Here is a 23,510-nt window from a genome sequence, read left to right as displayed (position 1 = left end):
AATATAAAAAGTCATCAAGTCAAACGATATAAAATTTGTGGGAAAAATAATAATAATATAAACTTAAATTTATATTTCCTAATAAATAAATAAAAAAGGCCGAAAATATATACAACTCAACCTATAGTTAATGCGAGAATCGTTCATACAAATATACATCCCCTATACAACACATATTCTTAAAAATCACACCCATAACAATATCCGATCACAAATACAGATTTTATTAGATTGTCCTTCAATTAAAATTAAAACACTTATTTCTAACGCTATCGTCCTGGGACATTGTAAGTCCACGGCCTGTTCAGGGGCGGAGGATCGAAGCGACGTGGATCGTCATAGCCCCCAGCGCTGCGGAAGGGCAGCTTTTTTTTGGGTTTCTTCTTGGACGGATTCTTCAGGATGGGCTTCTTGGGCTCCGCATGGATGTTGCCCTTGCCATAGAGCCAACTGAACTGCTTCTTGCGCTCACCCATCACACAGGCTCCGTACTGGGCGAACATGTTGGCCGGATGCGGAAACATTGAAGGCGCCGCCCAATCGTTCTCCATGTACTGCGTCTCCGCATTGGTCCTGTCCGGTCTCGGCTGACGATCCGGCTTAATGACTCCGGCCGGTGGAGTTACTCCAAACTCGTACTCCCGATCGCTGTCATCATCATCGTCCGCAGAATACGTAAAAGTTTCCGATGTGATGGACCAGCCCCGGCGGCGAGAGATGTAATCCACCTCGTACTGAATGCGCTTCTTGTCGATGTGGGTCCGGCAGAAGCAGTTGGTCAAGGGGCGATCACAGGTGCAGGGAGCAAAGCCCTTGTCCCGCAGGTACTCCCTCAGCTCACGGATTGCCACAGCCATCGGATCCTTGGTAATCCGAAAGACCACCGGCTTCATGTCCGCATAAGGATTAGCACTGACCGCCAGAGACTTGGGATCCTTTAGAGGACGCAGAGTGATGACATACTCGTCACCCTTGCGACTGATCTGCAGCGTAGGATGCTGCACCAGTGGCTCCTCCTCCGGCATCTCCTTGCGACCCTTGCGGCGCAAGTAGTGATAGCGCGAAAGGCAAATGTTATCCGCCGGAAAGTCGCGCAGGAAATAGGCCATCATCTGGCGAATGGGCTTGGAAATGGCTCCCGGTCGCCAGGATTTGTAGCGCGCCATCTCGCTCTTGGTCCACATCCAGCCCATGTGGCAGGGCACCTTGCAGTAGCCGGAGCAGGCACCATCCGAAATGCAGGCCGTATGCCCGATCCGGGGATCCGTTGGCCGCTTGTGCACCTTAAAGAAGGTGTAGCTGTGGGGGAAACTTTGAGCTTCTGTCTAGGATTTATGTCCAGGGATTTCTACTCACCACTTGGACTTGGGTCGTTCAACGCGCTTCTTGACACGTTTCTTGGGCGGTGAGGGATATGCCTTGTCAATCGCCTTGAGCTTCTTCTGCAATGCCCTGCGAGCCTTGGAAGACTTGGTGCCGCGGCAGATGGCATCGCACTCCTTGCGTAGCTTCTCCGCCTGGGCGTCTGCCGCGGCGGAGTCCTTCTCCCGGCCATACATGTCCCGCATCTCCGTGAAGATGGACACCAGCTGAGATCGTTCGTGCGAGGTAGTGGAGTTGGCCCGCTTTGGGTCATGTTCCTTAGCCGGGTGGGACTGGTCCTTGGACTTACGTGGGCCATGAGCATGGGCCTGGGGCAGCGCAGGCTTTTTAGAATCGTTGTCCTTAGCAAAGTTCTCGCAGAGCTTGCGGATGCGACAACGGGTACAGGGCTGGCCGGAAACACAGAGGCATCGCTTCGGCATATTGGGATCATCATCAAGTGCGTCTCCTATTTCTCTATTCTGACTGATGGATGAGCCTTTTTCGCAAACCTCCTTCCGAAGACAATCCTGTAAGAGTTGCTGCGCCGTGGTTGTCAAATCGTAGGGTCCCTCACTAGGCGGGATGTCTTCGAAGGTCTTGTAGCCACAATATGGACAGGCGGCAATCTTGGGCAGCCAACTGATGTCCGATTTGCAGAGCTGGCAAAGGTGTCGCGGCTTATAGGGTTCATTCTTGAGCTGCGGCTCTGCGATGGGACACGGTCCCAGGATCCTGTGACGTGCCTGCTTTTCCATTGATGCGGTCAAGGAGAGAGCCTTCCTCTTTTTGGGTGGACGCTCCGGCAGGAAGTCATAGGGATCGCACGAGGAAGTGCTTTCCGGGGTGGATGTCTTGGAGCTATGCCAACGACGTGACTTTTCAAATGTTCGCGGCGGCTTGGGCACCTTGACCTGGTCCAGACCCAGCTCTTCGATTAGCTTCTTCAGAGCAACTCGCTCCTTTTTCTTTGCCTCCTCGATTGCGTTGGGTGCCTCCATGCCGGGCCTGTAACACCCACATCCAGCGGCAGCTCCGCCCTTGGCCTCTGCATCCTCAGTGGCCTCATGGGGACATGGACTGGGTGCTCCGGCATGCGACATCAGACGCTCATCCGTAATGCAAGTGCTGGTGCCACATTTGCCCGAGCGACCCAGAGTAAAGATTATGTCTCTCTTACTTATGTCTCGCTCAGAGGGTCGACATACGTCATACGTGCCAAATGGAACCAGGACTTGGCTGGAGAGGATCGGGAATATGATGCGGATCTTGTCAGCAAAAAACCCTTTGTTACTCACTTGATATCCGGATCGGAGGAGCTGATTTTCACGATAAGCTCAACAACACAAATCGAATTCTTGCCCTTGAACAGCTCCACCATAACGCTCTGGGTCACCGAGAAGGCAGGATCCGTCAGCTGGCGCAGAATTGTGGGACCCAGCATAAAATTTCCAGCGGCAACCTGCTCCTCATTCTCCGAGAGGCCCACACAGACGCCCCTGGTGGTAAGTGATCCGATCAGCTCGCAGGGACTTGTCGTAAATTTAGCCATGGCGGGTCCCTCAGGGAAATGCTCCACAAAGAGTCGATCGGCTGGAAGATCCTCAAAGTCATCGAAGAGCCGGATGCTATACATACGACCTCCATCCGCTCTAAGGCTATCACTTATGAATTCGGGACCCGGCAGAGTGGAGGTCACCAGGATGGCGTCAAAGTAGTAGGTCTTCTTCATTTTTGAGGAAATAGTTCTAAAATCGATTTACGAATTTACTTCACTTATCTATAGATTTAGCTGAAACAGAGTACAATTTTTTAAATAAATAAAAAACTACAATCGAAATAAAAGCGAAGTATACGGAAACGGTTAAGACTATAAATGGGAATCAAAGAGAAACCTAAACTGAGGCTTTGGCAGATTCGGAAGAGGTGACTTGGATCATGGAAACTTGACATCAAGATATATAAAAGATTTAGACATTTGTATATTATAATAAAGAATTGAAGGAAGCTTTCCCAAGACCACTTTCCCTTGAACATATGTATGCCTTATCTTTATAATTATAACAAACAAATTCAAGATAAGAACAAACTTTCGTGCCTTTTCTTATCGCAAATTAAATTATCAGCTGCAAAGAAATTAACAGATGTACTTTTAAACCCATGTACTTCAGGCACTTCTATATAGCCTTGCCTCTCTCGTAATTTCTCTATAGCTCAAGAGGTCAGTTTGTTTTGATTGCGATTATAAAAACTTGGACTATTACGCTCCCTTATCATAAATGAAATAATAGCCGAGCCCCGTTTAAGGTCCACTCACAGGTGACACATGTCCAACATATATACCCGACACTTTCACTATAAATAACTTGAGCAGAAACATACATAATTCTTGATTTAGTATGAGTAAATGAGTAGCGTGTAATTATTGCCAGAATAATTTAAGATTTACACAATATACGACTATACGTTTAACAACAGGGATGTAAGTGTAGCTTTTCTTCTCGCAAAGGTAACTAGGGATTTTGAACTGCACTCCTGGTGGCATTGAGGTGTGTGCGTAATGCTAGTGAGGGAAGGAATCCTAATTTGCAGATCCTGCCCAGCTGCGTTCCTGTGGCTCTGGGGAGATTGCAGTTCCCCCTTACTGCCTGGCATTGATAATATCCACAAACTCAGGCTTCAGGGAAGCACCGCCCACAAGGAAGCCATCAATGTCGGGCTTCTTGGCCAGCTCCTTGGCATTGGCAGCGGTCACAGAGCCACCATACTGAATGCGCAGATTGGCGGAGACCTCCTTGGAGATGTTGTCAATCAGCCACTGGCGCAGGAAGGCATGAACTTCTTGGGCCTGGAAAGGGGAAGAGATTGAGCATTAGTACAGGGAAACCTCTTTTCTTGGTAATATTATGGCACCCACCTGATCGGGAGTGGCGGTCTTGCCGGTGCCAATGGCCCAGACGGGCTCGTAGGCCACCACCACATTCTTCCAGTCCTTGATCTTCTGGGCATAGGCGCACATCTGGCGGGCCACCACCTCGTTGGTCTTGCCAGCCTCACGCTCCTCCAGGGTCTCACCAATGCAGGCAATCACCTTGAGTCCCTCGGCCAGGGCATGCTCAGCCTTCTCGGCAATCAGCTCATCGGACTCCTTGAAGATGGCGCGACGCTCCGAATGGCCGAGGATAACCCAATCGGCACCGATGTCCTTCAACATGGCGGGCGAAATCTCACCGGTGAAGGCACCCTTGGCCACCTTGTAGGCATTCTGGCCGGCCAGACCCAGTTCGCAGGGCAGCAGATTCCTGGCATACATCAGATAGATGGCCGGGCAACCGATGACCACCTCGGTGTTGGGATCCAGGGCCGAGCCCGACAGGGTCTTGCAGATGTCGGCGATGGACTTCTGGTCGCCGTTCATCTTCCAGTTGCCTCCCACACAGAATTTGCGGCCACTCATGTTGTTGCTGTTGCTGTTGGCGGTGATGATGTTGTCGGTGCTGAAATTGGCAAAGAACTGCCGGAATGAAAGGAAAACGGATGTCAGTGAATTTGTGGGAATTTGGAAATTAAAGATTTGATTGGAGTTTCGCAGGTAACTATGAAATCCCGGCAAGATAGGGGCCCGGTACACACCCACCTCGAAGTCCGTCTGCTGATGATGTACTAACCTTCTTCTGACCTTCGTACGTCTTCCACTGGCACTTGAAAAGCTTTGGGAAAACAGCTGTGAACTTCCCCAGCAGAGCTTGTGAAACGACGGCCTTTATCACGTCCGCCGTCACACCGCTCACGGACGGTTGGTTCGCGTCCATGCTGCACGAGCGGGTAAAGTAATGACTCTGGTAATGGGTTGGGATCCAATAGATACTCTGAATATATCTGTGTATCTGTTTAAATGCATCAAAGTTCAGAATTCCCAATATCTATCTACATGAGCATTCCCAAGTATATTTGAATAACATTATAAGTAACATTATATAAGCAGCTTGCTGGCATTTTTATTAAAAATATATTTCAGTATATATTTCAACCCAGCGGGGGTGGTGCTTAATGGAAACGTTTTGTCGTTTCTTCCAATAAGCTTTTGCAGAGCTTTTGCTGCCTAATAGGCTTGCCACCCCTTTGGAAACAAGAAAAGATACTAAAAAGATACTTTGGTATTTGTATCTTATGGATACATTTCATGTTCCAAAGGAATTTATCGTAAAATATTTTCAGAAATGAAAAGAGATGGATAATTCAGGCATTTGTAAAATAATTATTTGATTATGTGATTAAATAATCTTTCAGTAAAAGTATCTTTTGGATACATTTATGTTAAATGAAAAATAACAAAAATATTACTCCAATATATTAAATATTAACCACAGTTAAGCTTTAAAAAACGTATAAAGATAGTTTTAATTTAGAGTGAATTGAATTTTTTTTAAGAAAACAAATATACCAAATTACCATTATTATTAATCTTATTATACCCGTGCAAGGTATTATAATTTCAGTCAGAAGCTTGAAACGCTGTGAAGGAGTCGTTTCCGACCCTATAAATCATATATATTCTTGATCAGAATCAAAAACCGAGTTGATCTAGACATCTCCTGTCGAAAAATAAAATTGAAAATGAAATTTTTTTTCAAAATTTGAAAATTTTATAAGGGGTTACATCATTAAAATTGTCAAAAATTGGCAAAAAATAAAATTTTTTAAATGTAAAGCCGAGTATGCAGATTTATAAACTTAACAAAAACTGATATATGTAAGAACGGTTTCCGAATTAAAATTAAAGCATTTTTGACTGAGTTATGAAAAATTTTCTATGCAAGGGTATAGGACTTTCAGCCTTTTCCCGAACTTGACTTTCTTCATTGTTATTATTAATATCATTAGCACAAATCAAAACAATCCCTTTTATACCTTTTGTTCACATTCTTGTTTAATCGCTTTATTTAACTTCAATTGAAATTCATGTCGCATGGCTTAACTTGGTTTTCACAGACGTTCAGGTATACATAAGCAGACATAAACATATCATATGTACGGCACACAGTAACAGTAACAGCACATACAGTACACACTAAGGTACTCTAACAACATTAAACATTATTTACATATAATATAATTAACTACTCCATAGAAACGTCAAAATAAATGCGCGTAACTTCTAATCTCAACACATGTACTGAGGAAATCGTTGCAGGAAACGTAAAGGATTTGAAAAAACTGGAAGAAGTATCTATAAGTTACTGACTTTGTGGGATACCTTTCAATTATTTCAAAATCCACAACTATTTCCCTGGCTCTCCAGATACTTATGTGTATATGTCACTACCCAACTAATTGATCTAGATCCGATGGAATTTGACAACTGTTTACCTAATCCGACAGAGAGACAGAGCTAATGAGAGTTGGGAAGTACTTAACGTAAAAGCTTTGACTTGCGAGTATTTCCTCATCATCCTTCCTTGTCCTGACCTATCTCCTCCTCCTCCTCCTGGCGACTGGTGACCTCCTCCCCCTCCCCAATTGGAGGTCAACTTTCCGCTCTGGTCGCCAGCAGGGAAGGCGATGAAGTGGTCAGCACCGACTCCTCCTGGATAACGGGCGGCGGAGATGGTGTGGGTGAGGGCGTGGAAGCCGAGGAGGAGGCCGTTGATGAGGCAGCCCTGGGAGCGTGTGGCTGCAGGAAGTGGAACAGGTTGGAATGCTGCATGAAGTTCCCCACCGATCGCAGAGGACTGAAGAAGTTCTCCGGCGGCGGTGGAGGCGGTGGATGGTGGTGGTGTGATTCTCGTTGCTCGCTGGGATTACCCCCAGGATCCCTTGGCTCCTGGTGCACTTGCATTGCAGTTGCAGGACCTGCTCTTCTTCAGGGAGCTCCTTGTCATTGCCGTTCCCTTGCGATACTTGGGCTTGTGACCAGTTTGGGCTCCAGGATTTGCTTCGCTGTCTATGACAAAGACTCCTGCGCTGTCCTGGGGGGCAGAACTGGAGGCTGCCGGCAGGCAGTGGGCGCTATTGGAGTTGCCCGCAAAGAGCTTGGCCCTCAGCATGGCCGGGAGGGGACCATTTGTAGGTGAGGTTTGGATGGAAAGTGGTCTATCCCTAGTCTCTGTTTCTGTGGATAGCTCCTGCAGATTTCTCTCAGGAAGTCGAGAATCCGTGTCATCCGAGCGCAGCTTCTCCCGCATGACCAAAGCCAAAGAGCGTCGCAACTCCACGGGATCGACGCCAGTTTGCGGGGGATTTGGAACAGAGCTGGCTGGCACAAAGACATCTTCGAATTCCAGATCGTCATCGTTGTCGTCGTCCTCCTCCTCATCCTGGCTAAAACTATAGTTGTGGTTGTCATATGAGGCGGACGGAAGAGAAGGCTTCACAGGATGACCAGAAGTAGGAGCAGGTGTAGGAGCCGGTGGCGCCGTGGAGCTGCTGCTGCGCTGCGAGACGGGAGCTGGCGAGGGAAACTCGTAGCTGGTCTCACCCAGCTCGGCGCCACTAGAGGCCTCCACAATGTTCCACATCTCCCGCTCGATTTCCGTGGTCACAGAGGCCACGGCGGCCACCGTTTGATTGATGTTATTAAAACACGGAGAGACGACGCCGCACTTGGGCAGGAGCTGTGAGTTCTTCAGCGCCTCCTGCTGTTGCCTCAACCAGATGGGTGAATCTGCAAGGGGATGGAGTTCCAAGTTAGAGAGACTGGCAGAGCATCCTGCAGGACAACGCGCACTCACACTCACCCACATAGAGGCGCGGCTGCGTGGAGCGCATATTGGAGTCCATGGACTGCAGGCGGTGCTGGCTGGCCATGGAGAAGCGGTGAATGGCCTCCGCCTGTTGGTCAATGTCCACGCCCATCATCCGCAGCAGAAGGTTCTTCAGCGCCGCCCTGAAATCCTTGAGGTGATAGGCATACAGGACAGGATTCACTGCCGAATTGAGATGCGTCAGGATAATGCAGAAGAGCGTGAGCTTTGGGTGCACATAACACTGCGGACAGAAGGCCTTGATGCAGTTGATCGTGTACAGCGGTATCCAGCAGATCATGAAGAACAGCACAATGATGGACAGGTTCTGGGTGGCCTTAACATCCCGCTTTCTGGCGGCACCTAAGACACGAAGCATAGTGCCCGCGTGGCCGCCCCTGCCCGGTGTGGTCACCTGAACGGCCGCCGCCGAGGAGCGTCGACTGAGATCCGAGGCAGGGTTCATGGTCACAATCTGACGGACCTACAAGCCAGTAAAGATATATATTATATTCTTCATTTTCAGAATCTCGTCTAGACTCACCTGCTTGATGATGACCCTATAGATGTGCGTGTAGAATGCCAGCATGAGCAAGGCCGGAGTGATGATCGTGGCAAAGTAGAGAAAAACGAGGTAATCATAGTCCATCACCTCAACGAATAGACACTCCTGGTTATCTCCTACATCGGCATGCCAGCCGAAGAGGGGCAGGAAGCCCACTATTGTACCAGCCACCCAGCACATCGAGATGATGACTGCAATGAGAAGAGAGAGATGAAGGACATGGGTTCATTGGAGGCCACAAACTGTCCGAAGCCCGTCAAAGGGAGTAAAAGAGCTTCCCTGGACGTCATATGAGCAGATTGCAGAAATCCCCCCAAGCAATCTTTCTCCTCCACTGAGTTCTAACTTAAGTTTTATTGAACCGAAGCCAACAGGAAACCGGGGAGTAAATGACGCACATAATGTAGCTCTTAATCACTCATGCTCTGAAGCACCAGTTGGAAACATATTTGTGCTAAATAGCGGCAGAGTTATAATTTGTAACCTTTAAAGATTATGACACTATTATTATAGAATTACATACATATGCATTAAAATTCTTCTTAAGTTTATGATTCATTATGAGGAGTACTTCGAGATTAGAACAGGCGATGTAGTCATTAATAACTGACCGATTATTGAGTTTCCGGACTGCATTTGAAGTTGTGATAAATATAATTTAAATTGTAAACATTTTCTAATATAAGCATTATAATTTTTACTCCCTGGAATAAACTTTGTGGTCCAAAGTAAATCTTTTGTATTTGAAATATTAAAGAGCTTCTGTATTATAGAGTTTTCTATCGGCTTCTCTGCCATCTGTTCAATTGCAGGCCTTTGTCTTAGCCAAGCCACAACTCAAACATGGCCAATAGAAACCGGCAAGGAACAATGTGCCGCATATTAGCCATCCAGAGTCATTAACAGCTCTGCAACAATGGCGCAATACAAAACAATGGACAGTAAAAGGCATGAATACTTTGACAATAACCCTGACAAGAGATGAAAAATACATGGCCAAGAAGATTTCGTGTTCAAAGAACTGATTTTAATAGCAATGTTTTCTCTCAAGGATCTCCCTCAAAACTTTACTTACCAATTGCCGTGCGTGTCCTCACATTCCGCGAGTAGGCCATCGGATAGAGTATGGCCCAATATCGGTCCACGGAGACGGCCACCAGGCAGAAGATGGAAATGGTGCACAGAACCACCAGCAGGGAGCAGGTGAAGAGACAGGCGTGCAGATTCCGCGGCAGTCCCAGTGAGGCCAGGATGGCGAAGGGTATGCCCAGGCTGCCCACCAGGAAGTCGGCCATGGCCAGCGATACGATATAGTAGTTGGTGCGCCGTCGCAGTTTCCGCTCCCTCCGGAAGACAATGATCACCAGGACGTTGCCAATGATGCTGACAATGGCCACCAGAACCTCGAAGACGGTGTAGGGTATGTTCAGCTCAGAGCTGGGACTGTCCGACTCCTTTGCCTCCCGACTTGTGGTGGCGGCAGCATGCAGCGGCGGCAGTGGTCCATTAAAGGTAAAGTCCGTGATCGAGAAATAGCGAAAGGCGGACATTTTCGAAAGGTGCTTCAGAGGATGCCCTCTGCGATCGAGTATTCTAGGGTAGCAAATAGCAAAATAGGTGGGGAAGAAGGCGGTACGGACGGTTACAGGTTTCAATTACAGTGTCCGTTGGCGTGTGAATTTCTTAATTGACTCGAGGTGGCCGTGGCAGTAGCAGCGATAGTAATAACACATGCTGCGCATTGCGTATACGCCATGTCCGCCGCCCTGCGGTTGCTCCTTCCGCCGCTTCGCTTTCGCTTTCTCTGTTTTGCTGTGTGCTTTCTGTACACTCTCTGTGTATTTATTGTTGTCACATGGGCAGCGTGCTGTATTTAGCTGGAAAAAAGGAAACAACACATATAAATAAAAGGGAAAACTTAATCATCGTTCGGCACGTTTGTCACACACACGCACACTCGGTTAATTGTAGCAATTTTTTAGTGTAATAAATTGATAAATATTTGCCAAAAAAAGAACATACAGATATCGATAAGGCGGGAAAATAACAACAAAAACGCCGCTAACCAAACTATGCTACACCCTAGATAATCAGCGAGTGTCCTTGAGTCTATTATTCTCTGTGTGTGTGCCCTATCAATGGCAGGACTCGCCTTCAAGTATGCCCAAGGATTAGATTGAAAAATGTTACAACTTCCAGGGCTTTATGGCGATTGGAATGGTCTGGCCTGGTATGGATATCTATACCCACAACTCCATGGGTAAACGCAGTTATCTGATTCGTGTGCTGCAAATACCAAGCTCTAAAGGCAAACAAGTCCAGCCAGCAACACAATCAATTACCAGACAATCGAACGTGGTGCTGCGGAACATAATAAAAATGTAGCAAAAAAAAGGCAGAGAGAACAACACAGAAACAGACGTCTCATAAATAAAAGGACATCCTGCACTGAGAAAAAATTAGTTGTTTTACCTAAAATATACTCTATAAACTGTAACCTAAAGGAGAACCATATTCTATCTGTATTCCTTTTAGTTTGTAGCAAGTTCAACTTTAGTTTTTAATAACTAAACAAATTAATTCAAGTGTATTTGTCTATAGAGTGTCTGTTGTTTGCACTAAACTCAAGCGGAGAGCGAGGAGGATGAAAGGAGGCTCCGGGATTTGTCCTGCAGGAAGTCGTGGCGAGATATCAAAGAGCGTGTGAATGGCTTGCTGGGCACTCGCGGTTACCAGCCGGAAGCCGTCACTCAGAGCCAGAAGTTGGTTCGGAAAATGGAAAATGGCTGATGGGAAATGAGTAAAAAGCGAGGGAGCAACTGACTGGCTGACTGCTCAATCGAGTGTTTTGGCGGCGAGAGTGCATCCATCAAGCCATGACAACAATTCGCGGGACATGAAAACGTTTTCCATTTAATTGGCCCACCTTTTGCCTAGCCGCCGATACTTTTCCCACTTTTCCCCAGCTAACCAGCTAACCGCCTTGCGATTCATCAAGTGAAAAGTGGGAAAAGTGGGAAAAGTGAATGGCGGCGGCCAGGGATGGGGCGGGTAATAGGGGGTGGTTATTGTACTTCATCAACTGAGAGCACTTAGAGCCACGGTAGTTAAACTCGGTGAAGGGAAGCCAAGGGAATGGGCTTGTCGAATTAACGCCGTTATTTAGCCAGCCCTTATGGCAGACACCCACTTATTGCCCAACTTATTGGCAATGGAATTTATGTATATATATATATAATAAAAGGAGTTTCGGGAGGAGAGAGGAAGTGGTTGCTGCCTGGTGACTCCCGGAGGACAGAGGAATCGCGTGCTGGGTCGCGGGTCGACATTCACCAGGAGCAGGTCGATTCGCTTAATTGCCTTTTGCCTAATTAATTCAATCGCGAGGGGCGCAACAGGCAGCGAAAGCGACATTTGCATTTCCATTTCCAATTCCAATTCCATTCCCCCCGCATTTCAGTTAAAAACTCAATCAACAAATGGCTCAACGATTGCCCGATTTAATTAATTTGGCAAACGCAATTAGCGATCGTGGCCAAGGGCTGCGTGAGGCCAATTCCAAAGTGTTGTCCCCAAAAAAACAAAGGAGAGAGAGAAACTTGGGGTCAGTGCACCTGACACCTATCATCTTATGGGATGCACAGAGAAAAATAATATATAAACAATGTTGGCATAATTCTATAAAAGTATATAAATTTCATTAAAATATAAGTTTAAGGGGTTGAAGTTGTTATATTTGAAACTACTTCTTCAGGTGCCCTTTGAAATGAGTTGTTCTTTCTCGAATTCCTACAAATATAATATCTAAATAAATTATTAAAAAAGAATCGATTGGTGTGGTTTGCGCAGTGTAACTATAGTTTGTTCAAATTCATTTGGCGAATTCATTATGACACGCTACCAATGACAAGCCGTAGCTCAATCACGAGCTGTGACTGAGGCTCCTAACGCGTTCATAATTTGAATCGCTCTCTAGGACAAGTTATGGCATACGTGACTGGGAATCGCAATCGATGGTGGATTTAAGTAGCCAGAGCAGAAGCAGCTTCGCTCCAGTTCAAGGCAATCCCCGGTGCTCCTTTGCAGATCGCATAACTCATACGCCCCATCGTCCTCAGGAAAAAAACAAGTGTTCAAACTTTTCGCGCATTTGTCAGGCTCATAGAAAGAAGGTTTTGGAATGAGTTTCTTTCCCCCAAGGCAAGGCCTTTACGCTGCCTAATCCTATCTCTCCCTCTCCAGCCAGTACAAGGGCTGTCAAAATCAGTTGGCATTAAGTTTATTACCATGTCGCCATCGAATTGGCCACATTGCTGGCCTTGGCCAAGGAATAACAGCCAGAAAAGTGTTTCCAGCTGGATGCATCGGCACTGCATGCGTTTGCCTTTTACCCCTTTTACACTGGGAAAAATATTTGAAACACATTACAAGAAATGAATCGATATTTTCATATGCTATTTTTTTTGGTTAAATCGAAGTTTTTCAACTATTATAACTAAACCAAAAATGCATTAATTTCAAATCGGAAAGCGGTTCTGTACTATTTTTTATAGGGCTAACAAATCTGCATACTGAGTTTTAAAATGTAGAAACTTCAATTTTTTGTCAAATTTTGACAATTTTAATGATGTAACCCCTTATAAAATTTTTAAATTTGGAAAAAATTTCAAAATTTTATATTTTTACCAGACATGACCAGATCGATTCAGCTGATGATTCTGATAAAGAATATATATGATTTATAGGATCGGAAATGGCTCCTTGACTGTTTTGCAAGCTTCTGACTGAAATGATAATACCCTGCAAGAGTATAACAAAATGAAGTAACAACTAAGGTGCTTGATGGTTTTTTCTCTCAGTGTTTTTGCTATTTGAGCTGCTTGCTGGCAGATAAAGTGCGTTTCTATTACACGACGCTATCTGCGCGAGGGTGCTGAAAAATGACGGCAGTGATAAGGAACGCAAGGACCAAGGACCAAGCACACGGACTCCGTGCATGCTCTGGGAAAAGTTGAGTTTTGCCGATAGCTATGAACTCGCAGTAAACACGTTCTCCAGCTGCTGGCTCGGATTCAAATGTATCCGGAATGAGGCGAAACTAAATCTTCCTGCGGCTGCCTGAACTTTAAGCGGGCTCTCCACTTTATGCCTTATGTATGTATTTTTCCCTCAGGCCATTTGTCTTCGTTGCGTTTTTTGTGCGTGGTCATCCGGCGTCGCTTTCACACGTTTAATTACGGCAAAACGAGAAGCTGCAGATGCACTGAACCCTCCTATATACATATATATTCTACCCCCGACAATGAATCGCAATTCTTTTCTGCCTTTGCAAAGCCGGCAAATTAATTGGGGAAAACTTCTTGATGGCCTGGGCTGATTGCACTTTGCATGGATCTGTTGTAATTGAGAATCCTTCTAAATGGAGGCAAATTCATCAATGCAGTCAGTCAAGAATTGCAATATACATTGATTCTAGTCGATTCGATTGATGGATATATCTGTTTGTACATCACAAAGTGATTAGACATATATGTATATTTGTTTTGTAACTATATTACAAAATCCCCCTGTCTAGTGCATGTAAACTCAGTTGGGAAATCAACAAGAACCGGCTTTAACCGGTTGTGAATGAAATATAAATATATCCTAGTGATATCTACAGTCGCTGGAATGAAACAATAAATAGCTCAAGTCCTCACACGTCACAGGTAGCTTATCAGGATGGCCAATATCGGATTCCGGAGCATTACTGCCCCTATTCGATTGCCCGATTCCGGCGGGGATTGCATTACCATTCCACCTGACACGTTGGCATCACGTGCAGGCTATTTTCATTGCATCAGTTATGGAAATTGGTATTGTACAGCGTGATCTCTGTAGTATCTTGACTTCTTAAAATAGCTAATAGTAATAGTTTTACCCAACGGACAAGTCCTACATTGTCTCCCAGGCACAAGTGACGAGGTTCCCATGTCAGGCACTGGCACGTTGATAGATAACTCTGTTAAAAGAAGCAAAGAGGGGTCGGGTTGTGGTCTGGCAGATACGCGTAAATACGCCGGACTAGCAAAAGTCCCGGGTGAATAATCACCAGTACGGGTCACAGTGGAGCAAGAATATAAATTATTACTTAAAGAGATGTGGAAAGTCTTAGGACACATTAGTCAAACAATAGGTAGATATCTTTTCAATGTGGTAACATTTAATAGATATATTTATTTTGATAGTTATTATATTAATTTAATTTTTCCCAACCCACTGTGGTGGCAGGATGACTCCCAATTCGGCAGTTGACAATCGCCAATCGGCAATCGGCCTAAGAGTTATATGGCAGCGACACGAGTAAAGTCCAGCGGCTACCGCATTTCCCGGTGACAAACACCAATCACAATGACTGTCACAGTGACAGCAATAGTGATAGTGCACTCCTCCTGCCTTTTGTCACAAATCCAGGTGAGCAATCGCTAACGAAGCAGCTGGAACTGCGAGATCAGCTTTGGGCCAAAATGCTTATCAGGCTTTTTTTTGGCGGTGTAAACATATGAGTAAATTGTGCGTAATTAAATGTTATGAGTTTGTTATCTGTGTGCCTTGTTTTCGATGCTTGTTTGGGGCCAGGTCCCAGGCTGTCTCCCAATTATTTCTCATCCGTATGCGGGACACATCAGTGGACTGGACAGTCGAATCAATCAAGCTGAAGCTCTGGCCAGTCCCCATTACCATTTCGACATATATTTCACAATGCTAGGCATTATGGTCGTCATCGCCGTACCATGCTGCGTATGCGTAATATTTCATACGCCCCGTATTCCCCAGATGCAGCCCCAACCCCAGCGCCAGCTGCCATCTTAATTTCATTTTCTATTTCAGTGGAAACCATAAAGGAGCTACCACCCCGGAGGACACCCCATTTCGCCATTCCTTTTTCGGCAATGGAAATGCCCTGTTTGCGTTGCCTTGCTGGTGGCCTATTAAGAGTTCCTCTGATTGAATTCAGCTTACGCATGAAGAGTCACAAAGAGTCAGCAGTCGCATCCATCAGACGCCCGCTCTCCCAACGGAGTGGCCAAAGTTTTAAAGCGGCTTAAGACGTCCGCTGCCAAGGACGAAGGTCGAACGAAGAAGGCAAAATCCATGGCTTTGCATAAGCAACTCAAGCCTCTTTAAAGGGGTGAAAATCGAAAGAAATGGGTTTAACAAGAGGCCTCCCCTAGAGGTGGAGGACAAATATTTATGGAGCCAATAAAGATTCTATTGATGTTTGCTTGTTCTACACCAGTTCTGGCCACTCCTGCGTATCCCACGGCTTGGCAGATTGGCATTTCATTGTCAACAGGCGAGGCGACCCTCTTTTATTTTTCTCAGGGGTGGACATGGACATGGACATGGACAGCATCCCCATCCATATCCTCGTGTATATATGTATGTGGCGACAGCACACATCGTTTCGTCGTTTGCATTTCTGTTGATTTTGGCGCAATGACACGGAGCTCGTTACAATTGCCGGCTGACTGGTCGTAGCCAGTTGTCCGTTTCGCTGCGACCTCCTGACCCCTCGAACCTCAAGAGGATTTGCGCAGCAGTCATGTCTACACTTCGATGAGAGGTTTTTGGGAGAGTTTTAGGGATGTCAAATAACTATTTCGAGTAACTAGAACACAGAAATCTGTAAAGCTTGAACTTTCTCTTCAAAACATTAGGATACAAGGATTATTTAAGTAATCTGCTTTCTAAGGAACTAATAAATTCCTAAACTGCAAGACCACAAATTTTGCAAGTGTACCTGCCTGCCATTCTCGGAAGCTTATGTCCTGTCAGCTCTGCATTCCGAATGCCATTGAGAGGGTTAGCCCGGTGGGGGAATGAGTGTCATGGGAGACAGAGTCGGTAAGGCATTCGCCTGGGTGCTAATGGCGCATTATCCCTGCCAAGGTTGGAAGGATCCTGGATCCTGGAACGCAGTTCTTTCAACACACTTGTCAGCTTTTGCTGGAAAGTTTTTCGTCTCCATCATGGCCGGCAGTTAAATTTAATTACACTGCCCGAAAAGCTGACCTCCTTACTGGCTGCACCCCCTCCTTCTCAATGGCCTGTAACCGGAGTCGCTGGAGGAGTCGCCGCCGACCGTAGGCCGACGTTAATGATGTGTGGAGCTGTTCATTAGGAGTGCCCGGGGACGTGACCAACGGGGCCATCCATTATCCCGATAGAGAGCCTGAAAGAGGAACAGTAGCAAAACCAACAGCAACTTGACGCACTTTGTTGAAACTTAATAACTTTGGTCGGTAGCAACTCGAAGCTGGCTTAGCCCTGACTTAGCCGCCTCGGACAGAAGTTGCTCATTTCCGGCGGATGTGATTCGCATTGTCCACGGGCCATACCACAAAGTTGCACAAGTAAATTAATGCAGGCTGCGTGCCACCACCACCCATCGAGCGCCATTAAGAATACTTTTTAATGCCAATAGCATTTGCATTTAAACGATCTCAGCTTCTGTCCACCCAACCGGACCCCGAAAAGGCATTAACAACAACGTACTGTCGTTTAGGGATGCGCAGTTATAAAAATTTATTACGTTCCGATTTGCTTTCCGTTGGCATTAAGCCGTTTTTCCTTTTTTTTGGTGGAATGTGACGTCGGCCTAAAGGATTGTCGCGTGCCGACGTGCACCTGAACAGGTAGGCCATGGCCATGGCTAAGCCCATCCATTCAGCGACCGGATGGAGATGTGATCAAGACCCATAATGGAATATAATTCCATAGATTGGTTCTAGCATTAGAATTGAGACTTGGTCTAGTACTTATTTTTGAGAAGATTCATAGATCAAATATAAACATTTCGTCATAATCACACTTGTTGCTGGTGCTCTCATTTTCCCCCGAAATAATCTACATGATAAATAGAACTCTAATTTGATTTTTACGATAGCAAAACAATTTAAAATATTCAGCTGATGTGCCACTTTAACTGAGTGTTTGTATAAAAACAATTTTATAAGAAAGCATCGAATGGATCCAACTTGAGTCATCAATTAGAGTGGGATCTTTGATGCCTGGAAGTCTAATGGCATAAATCAACAGAGAATATACCGGTCTCCCCGGGGTGCTTCAGGGTGCCAAAGGGGGAATTATCACTTGCAACATTTGCCGAGAAATCTGACTGTGTATATGTGCTCCCCTCAAAATTCAATTCGAGCATAATTAATGCAAAGGCAGCGCCTCAACTTGTTAATTATGCAGGCAGACAAATGCCATAACTGACCAGCTGACTGAACCTGAATCCGAGCCGAGCAATTAATGTGAATTTTCATGGTGACTTTCGACTGATATTTTGCACGGAACAATCTAGTCAGAGATGAGAAAAATGCAATTTATATTTACTAGTGTTAATTTGTATTGTACAATATAATATTATAAAAGTATACAATTCCTTTACTTTAAGATTACTTTAAGCGTAGGAATATATTGCTTTTTATACATATATAACTAATACTATAGAAACTATCCACAAAATCCCCCAGCTACCATTATTAATGGTTGTGATATTAACGAAATATTAAAATAACATTGAGTTCTTTAAATACTAAAAATTCTCTCAGTATCTAACTGTTCTTAAATCAAATTTATCTCTCTCTATCCATACGATATTATTTTGTCATTCCTGTTCCATCGTCACCTCTGCCGCCTTTTCCCCTGATTTCCTCCCTCATCACGTGCTGGCCCTGAATCATGCCTCGACACTCGGTTCTATTTTGGTATTATGTAAAAATTCTCAAATACTTATAATAATTTCTTATTTTGGGAGGCAGACTATGGCCACTGGGGTGGATGCGGACGGGGGCAATCCACTCTGATCCACTTCGATTCAGAACTAATCCAACTCGGAAAGCTGCGCATGCAATATGAAAGTTTATTCGCTCTGGCAAATGAAAAAGGACGACGTCCTCTGATCAATGCAAATTTAATGCAATTGGAATATGTTTCTCCTGCGCCAAGGGAGGTTTCTGGGTTTCGTTTTCATTTAACCGACAGTCCCGCAACTGTTGCGCGAATCCTTCGTCGATTCCAGGAAGGATAAATGTAATTGAGGGGTTACAACAATATGACTGGGGAACAATTCGAGGACAATGCGATGGCGATTGCCGGATGAAAGGACATGGGTGTGGAGCATCGAATAATAATGCGAGGGGGGCACAGAAAGAAATTTCAAAGCAATTGGAAGTGAGTAAAGAGGAATTTGTTTTTAAATTTAACTGAACTTTATAGGGAACTCTAATTTTAGTCAGAAGCTTGAAACGCTGAGAAGGAATCATTTCCGACCCTATAAATCATATATATTCTTGATCAGCATCAACAGCCGGATCGATCTATCCATCTCCGGTCGAAAAATAAAATGTTGAAAATTTTCCGAAATTTGAAAATTTTATAAGGGGTTACATCATAAAAACTGGCAAAATTCGACAAAAAATTGAAGTTTCTACATTTTAAAACTAAGTATGCAGATTTGTTAGCCATTTAAAAACGAGCACAGAAACGTTTTCCTAATTGAAATGAATGAATTTTTGGCTTAGTTATGAGTTTTTTTAAATTGGATTTGTCGAAAAAATTTTCAAATAAAAATTACGATAAATATTTATTCAAAGATTCGGTCATATAACAATATAATATAATAATCTTCGGCTTCCCGAAGTTCGATTCCTCTCTTATTCATATTAGGTTACCCTGCGTTCCATCTGTCTGTAAAATATTACAAAAAATCTCTACCCCTCTTGAATCTGATATATCTATATTAATTTCCTCAGTGTTCCCACCGAGCTCTTCACAAGGAGCGCTAAATTGGCCACCAATTGGAGTCCACTCAAGGGCTCTTTGCTTCACTTCAGTTCTCGGCGGTTCAGTTGAGTTCACATCACTCGTACGCTTTATCATCAGGTTGTAAAAGCTCCCATAAAGCCATTAAATGGCCAAGTGATGTCAACATTAGGAGGGGCCACGCCCACACCCGGACACCACCATCCCTTTACACGTGGGTCGAACTCATCCGCTGGGATTTGCAATATGTCGCCAGCATATTCATCACCTTTTGCCACCCTCCCCTTTTGTGGCGCAACACCCCGTTTTGACATGGGGCGCTGTCAAAATATTGACAATTGGTCTTTAGTTGGCGTGAAGGTCGACTGCACATTAACTGCAGGCACACTCAAGGACACACAAGCTACAGGCTTTCTTTGGCATAGGGCGTGGCCGCGTCCCCGTAAATCTGCGACACTTTCGGGCCACGTCTTTGGGCCAAAATTTGCTGGGGGAATTAGCGTGCGATTATCTTCTAATTGGATGCTAATTCCCCACCGCAACCCACTTACGCACATTATATACATAATCCCTCAGCTCGGAGCTGCTAAAATCAACGAGTGTTTGCCACTGCGTGACTTACTTTAAATTCGAATAATCGAATCGAAATCAGATTTGGCCTGTTGACTTTGCTCGTTGTGTGTGGAAATCTCAAGCGTCGCGGTTTTTGGATTTTGGCAAGTGCTGAGAGCTTGTTGATGCGACTGCTGTCCCTCCGAATATTTATAGAAGCAATTGGGATGGATAAACGGGTGCCAGGCGGTGCCAGGTGCAGGAGGAGGAGCAATGAATCTACCTCTGGCTACGACTTTCTTGTCTCACTGCACACGTTTCCAAGCTGGATAAAGGATTGTCCAGGGAAAAGGTTTCGAGCTAAATGAGAGAACCACAGGAAGCCTAGGGCCTGTGAAACGTGCCAGAAATATTCACTTGGCTACACTGAAAGTAACTCAATTTCTATATAATATTAGCAGGTATACAAATCCTTATATTATATAGATATTTTTTCAGGATTTATGATAGTATTATTAAGAATGTCAAGTCTGATTTTTTAATTAATATAAATATTCATTTTTTAGACGCTTATCATAGAATAATGTTTATAACTAGCCTCAAAGCTATTATCCACGAAAGGTTTAACTTTTAAAAGCAAAATCTAATTAATAATTCAGAGCCAATGTTGTAATAATAATATGCGTCGTTTTTTATGAGCTTTTTAATAATATTTTGTATGATTTTTTATGAGACATTCATATTATTTTGGTTCTGTTTAGACATCAACCAAACATTGACCACCCGGAGTTCAATTAAAATAAATGACATACCTAATTGCACTACCATTTTTGAGCAACATTATTGTGCTTGTAATATTTATCACTTTATCAAAGTGCGACTTGCCTCCCTTCAAGCTGATGAGGTCAGTTCATTGGACCAGCTTCAGTTTGTGATAAGGCCAGGGAAACCCCGAGAAGACACATATCAGCATACTGTTCACATTTAATAATAAACTTATGTATGTGTACACTCAATATTTGCATCACACAATTATTGCAAATTGAGAAGCATGGAATCGCGAGTGATTCGAGTGAAAGTTTCTGGAAAGGGGTGCGATTATCGAGGGGCTGCTCCTTCAAGTGCATTCGCGCATCGGTCATTGTGCCGTCTTATGCCATTTCGAGTGCAATTGTTGGCATTTGGAGGCTTAACCGGAAACTTTTAATTTAATTAATTTATACACAAAGGCGCAATCAAGAGCACCGGTGACTGGCAGTGGCAGGGGCGGAGGCAAAGGGAAATCGTGGAGGAGACCATGCGAAATTGCGGTTACAAGCGCCGTGTGCATCTGATAGATAGATAGATATAGTACCATATAGTATAGTACCTCCCAGCGGCCGCCCGTCGCGATAAAGCGCTTTTGATGTTCACTCGCTCTGCTCTGTTCTGTTCGGTTCGGTTCATTTAGCTTTATTTTCTTTTGTTTCGCTTCGCGGGTTATTCCAAAACAAAATCAGCCATAATTCAGAGGTTTGCAAACTATAAGATGCACGTTCCTCAAAATGTTGTCTATTTGGATATTCACATTTTTGGGGGGAAGGAGGGCGACAGGTGAACTTTGTTTATTGATGCACTCATTGTGGTAATTTGTTTGCTCAGGATGATTTAATGGGCAACCCGCAGACAGGGTCAAGGGTGGCTGAAATATACATCGTTATACTGGATAAATGGCCAAATGCTAGAGCGGAAGTGTTGGCCATCAATTAGCCAATCAGCAGGACATGCGATACAAGCAACAGGTGGATGTCAGCAAGGCAAATATTTAGTTGGATTTTGCGGTCAGCATAAACATGATTCCAAATTTTATGGCTTTCTATTCAGTTAATTCCTGCGGTCAGCATAAACATAAGAGTCCGAATTTTATTGATTTTTTTGTTTCGGTGGTCTAGCATATGTTCCCTTGCCGTAGCATAAATAAATATTTAGGCATAAACATTTAATTATTTAGAGTGAATAGTTCAAATTGCTTGGGCCCACACACTTGTTAAGTAGTTACCTGGAATTGGCCGAGGATCGTTGCGAATTGGAGGAGGAGGTAGAAATTGCGAATCCAATCCGAGGTTCCAATGACTTGTTTCGCCTCGATATCTCTTCAAATTATTTCGGCCGCCGAGACGCTAATTAAATTGACACTTTTTTCCCCCGATTTCGGCCATAAAAGAGCGGATGGAAAACTTTTATTTCTTATTTATTATTTATTTAGTTTGGCATTTCATTGAGACAAAGCCCACACACTCACACACTGGGGGGGGGACACACTAGCACAATTCCGGATATATCGGTTCGCACTGGATTTTAATTTGTTTATTAATTTTTATGATAGAAACTAGATTCAAATTCGATATCGATGCTGATTTCGATTTCGATTCCGTTTCGAATCTGCGATTTTGAGGGCGGATCTGCGGATGTGCGGAATTCCACCGCGCTGGCCAACGCTCGACGGCAAAATGCGCGAACGCTTCGCACGGACCAAGGCATGGCGGCTTCGCTTTCGGGTTCGGCTCGGGGTCTTTTGGGTTCGTTCGGGTCTTGTGGGTCTTCGGGTCGCCGAGCCCCCCGAGCCTCCCACCACGGACGCCTGTTGAGTGCGTAGCCGCCCAGTGGGTGCGCTGGTGGTGGGTGGAAGGCCTGGTGAATTGTGGTGAGTTTTGGGGCATGCAGTTCTATGGCTTTCCCTTTTCCGTCCGGAAATAATCGTAAAATGGCTAAAATAAAATATGCCCACTTTTATACTTATGACTTATGGTCGCCGCCGTGATTGTTTCTTCTATATTTTTCGTCTTTTGACCTTTGTAAATTTATTTGTACGCCTCCAGGGACACATACAATGGGGGTGAAATTAATAGGAACATTAATGATAATTTTTGATCACATATTGAATCATAAATTGTAAAAGGTACCTAAACTGATTTACTGGTCCTGTTAGAAAGAAAACTATGAAAAATGTATCACTTATGTGTGACAATACTCAGAAATCCTGAAGAAATTAAAAGCGAATTTACTTGTTAAAATTATTCTTAACTATTTTATTTATTTACTTCTTTTTTGAAGCGCCTTGGAAATCCCAGGAAAATTCAGGAAGTGGTTATATTTTATTTATCTCAATTTCACACACAATTGAAACGTAAACCGAAATGAGTGATAAATATTTTCCGGTCATTTTGGTTCTTTGACCAACAAATGAATTTGACTGCCCGCAAAAATTGACGGTGCTCTCAATCAATCGATTCATTGAAATTGATGGCCAGCTGGTTGATCCTTGGCATTCACGAAGGGAGGAGGGAATGGTTTCGGTCACTTCAGGCGGATGTGCCCAAGAGCACGCAACCCCCCGAAATAATCGTTTGGCCAAAATCAATTTGTGCGACTTTGTTGCTTTATGGGGCTGTCATCTCTCTATATAAAACCCCCATAGTCCACCCTTGGCATCCCGC

General features: G+C 44.6%; 3 protein-coding genes across 5 annotated transcripts; all 3 read right to left on the bottom strand.

Annotated features, from left to right (window-relative positions):
* Window positions 1–203: 203 nt before the first annotated feature.
* LOC110186838 (uncharacterized) lies at window positions 204–3,273 on the bottom strand. The gene is made up of 3 exons (XM_020956128.2): window positions 2,661–3,273; window positions 1,357–2,601; window positions 204–1,299 (listed from the first exon to the last, which is right to left on the bottom strand). The coding sequence occupies exons 1-3, from the start codon at window positions 3,092–3,094 to the stop codon at window positions 270–272; spliced, it is 2,709 nt and encodes a 902-aa protein (XP_020811787.2). The 5' UTR covers window positions 3,095–3,273; the 3' UTR covers window positions 204–269.
* A 482-nt stretch (window positions 3,274–3,755) lies between these two features.
* Tpi (triose phosphate isomerase) lies at window positions 3,756–5,383 on the bottom strand. 3 transcript variants are annotated; one of them, XM_020956048.2, is made up of 3 exons: window positions 5,031–5,383; window positions 4,280–4,876; window positions 3,756–4,210 (listed from the first exon to the last, which is right to left on the bottom strand). In XM_020956048.2, exons 1-3 carry the CDS (start codon window positions 5,172–5,174, stop codon window positions 4,004–4,006), a joined length of 948 nt encoding a protein of 315 aa, XP_020811707.1. In that variant the 5' UTR covers window positions 5,175–5,383; the 3' UTR covers window positions 3,756–4,003. The 3 variants fall into 3 exon arrangements, with proteins under 3 accessions (XP_020811707.1, XP_020811708.1, XP_086696830.1); XM_020956049.2 differs by lacking the exon at window positions 5,031–5,383; XM_086840704.1 differs by lacking the exon at window positions 3,756–4,210 and having other exon boundaries at window positions 4,279–4,876; window positions 5,000–5,308.
* Window positions 5,384–6,744: 1,361 nt separating this feature from the next.
* Window positions 6,745–22,527, bottom strand: AdoR (Adenosine receptor). The gene is given in 6 exon segments (XM_020955768.2): window positions 6,745–7,171; window positions 7,173–8,026; window positions 8,094–8,589; window positions 8,650–8,861; window positions 9,746–10,547; window positions 22,073–22,527. Coding segments are annotated over 5 exon segments (2,319 nt in total). The 5' UTR covers window positions 10,221–10,547; window positions 22,073–22,527; the 3' UTR covers window positions 6,745–6,889.
* Window positions 22,528–23,510: the final 983 nt, after the last annotated feature.

The sequence above is a fragment of the Drosophila serrata genome, unplaced genomic scaffold, assembly GCF_035046125.1.
Source record: "Drosophila serrata isolate PLE 108 unplaced genomic scaffold, ASM3504612v1 contig_382, whole genome shotgun sequence".
Lineage (NCBI taxonomy): Eukaryota > Metazoa > Arthropoda > Insecta > Diptera > Drosophilidae > Drosophila > Drosophila serrata.
Note: the sequence above shows the minus strand (reverse complement) of the source record. Positions and strands in the feature narration are given on the sequence as shown.

Bases quoted from the DNA above. Each gene is read 5' to 3' on its own strand.
- LOC110186838 (XM_020956128.2), bottom strand. From the start codon at position 3,094: ATGAAGAAGACCTACTACTTTGACGCCATCCTGGTGACCTCCACTCTG. The intron at 2,602-2,660 runs GTGAGTAACAAA...GATCCTCTCCAG, and splicing joins TCCTCCGATCCGGATATCAA to CCAAGTCCTGGTTCCATTTG. The intron at 1,300-1,356 runs GTGAGTAGAAAT...TTTCCCCCACAG, and splicing joins GAACGACCCAAGTCCAAGTG to CTACACCTTCTTTAAGGTGC.
- Tpi (XM_020956048.2), bottom strand. From the start codon at position 5,174: ATGGACGCGAACCAACCGTCCGTGAGCGGTGTGACGGCGGACGTGATA. The intron at 4,877-5,030 runs GTTAGTACATCA...TCATTCCGGCAG, and splicing joins CGTACGAAGGTCAGAAGAAG to TTCTTTGCCAATTTCAGCAC. The intron at 4,211-4,279 runs GTGGGTGCCATA...TCCCCTTTCCAG, and splicing joins AGACCGCCACTCCCGATCAG to GCCCAAGAAGTTCATGCCTT.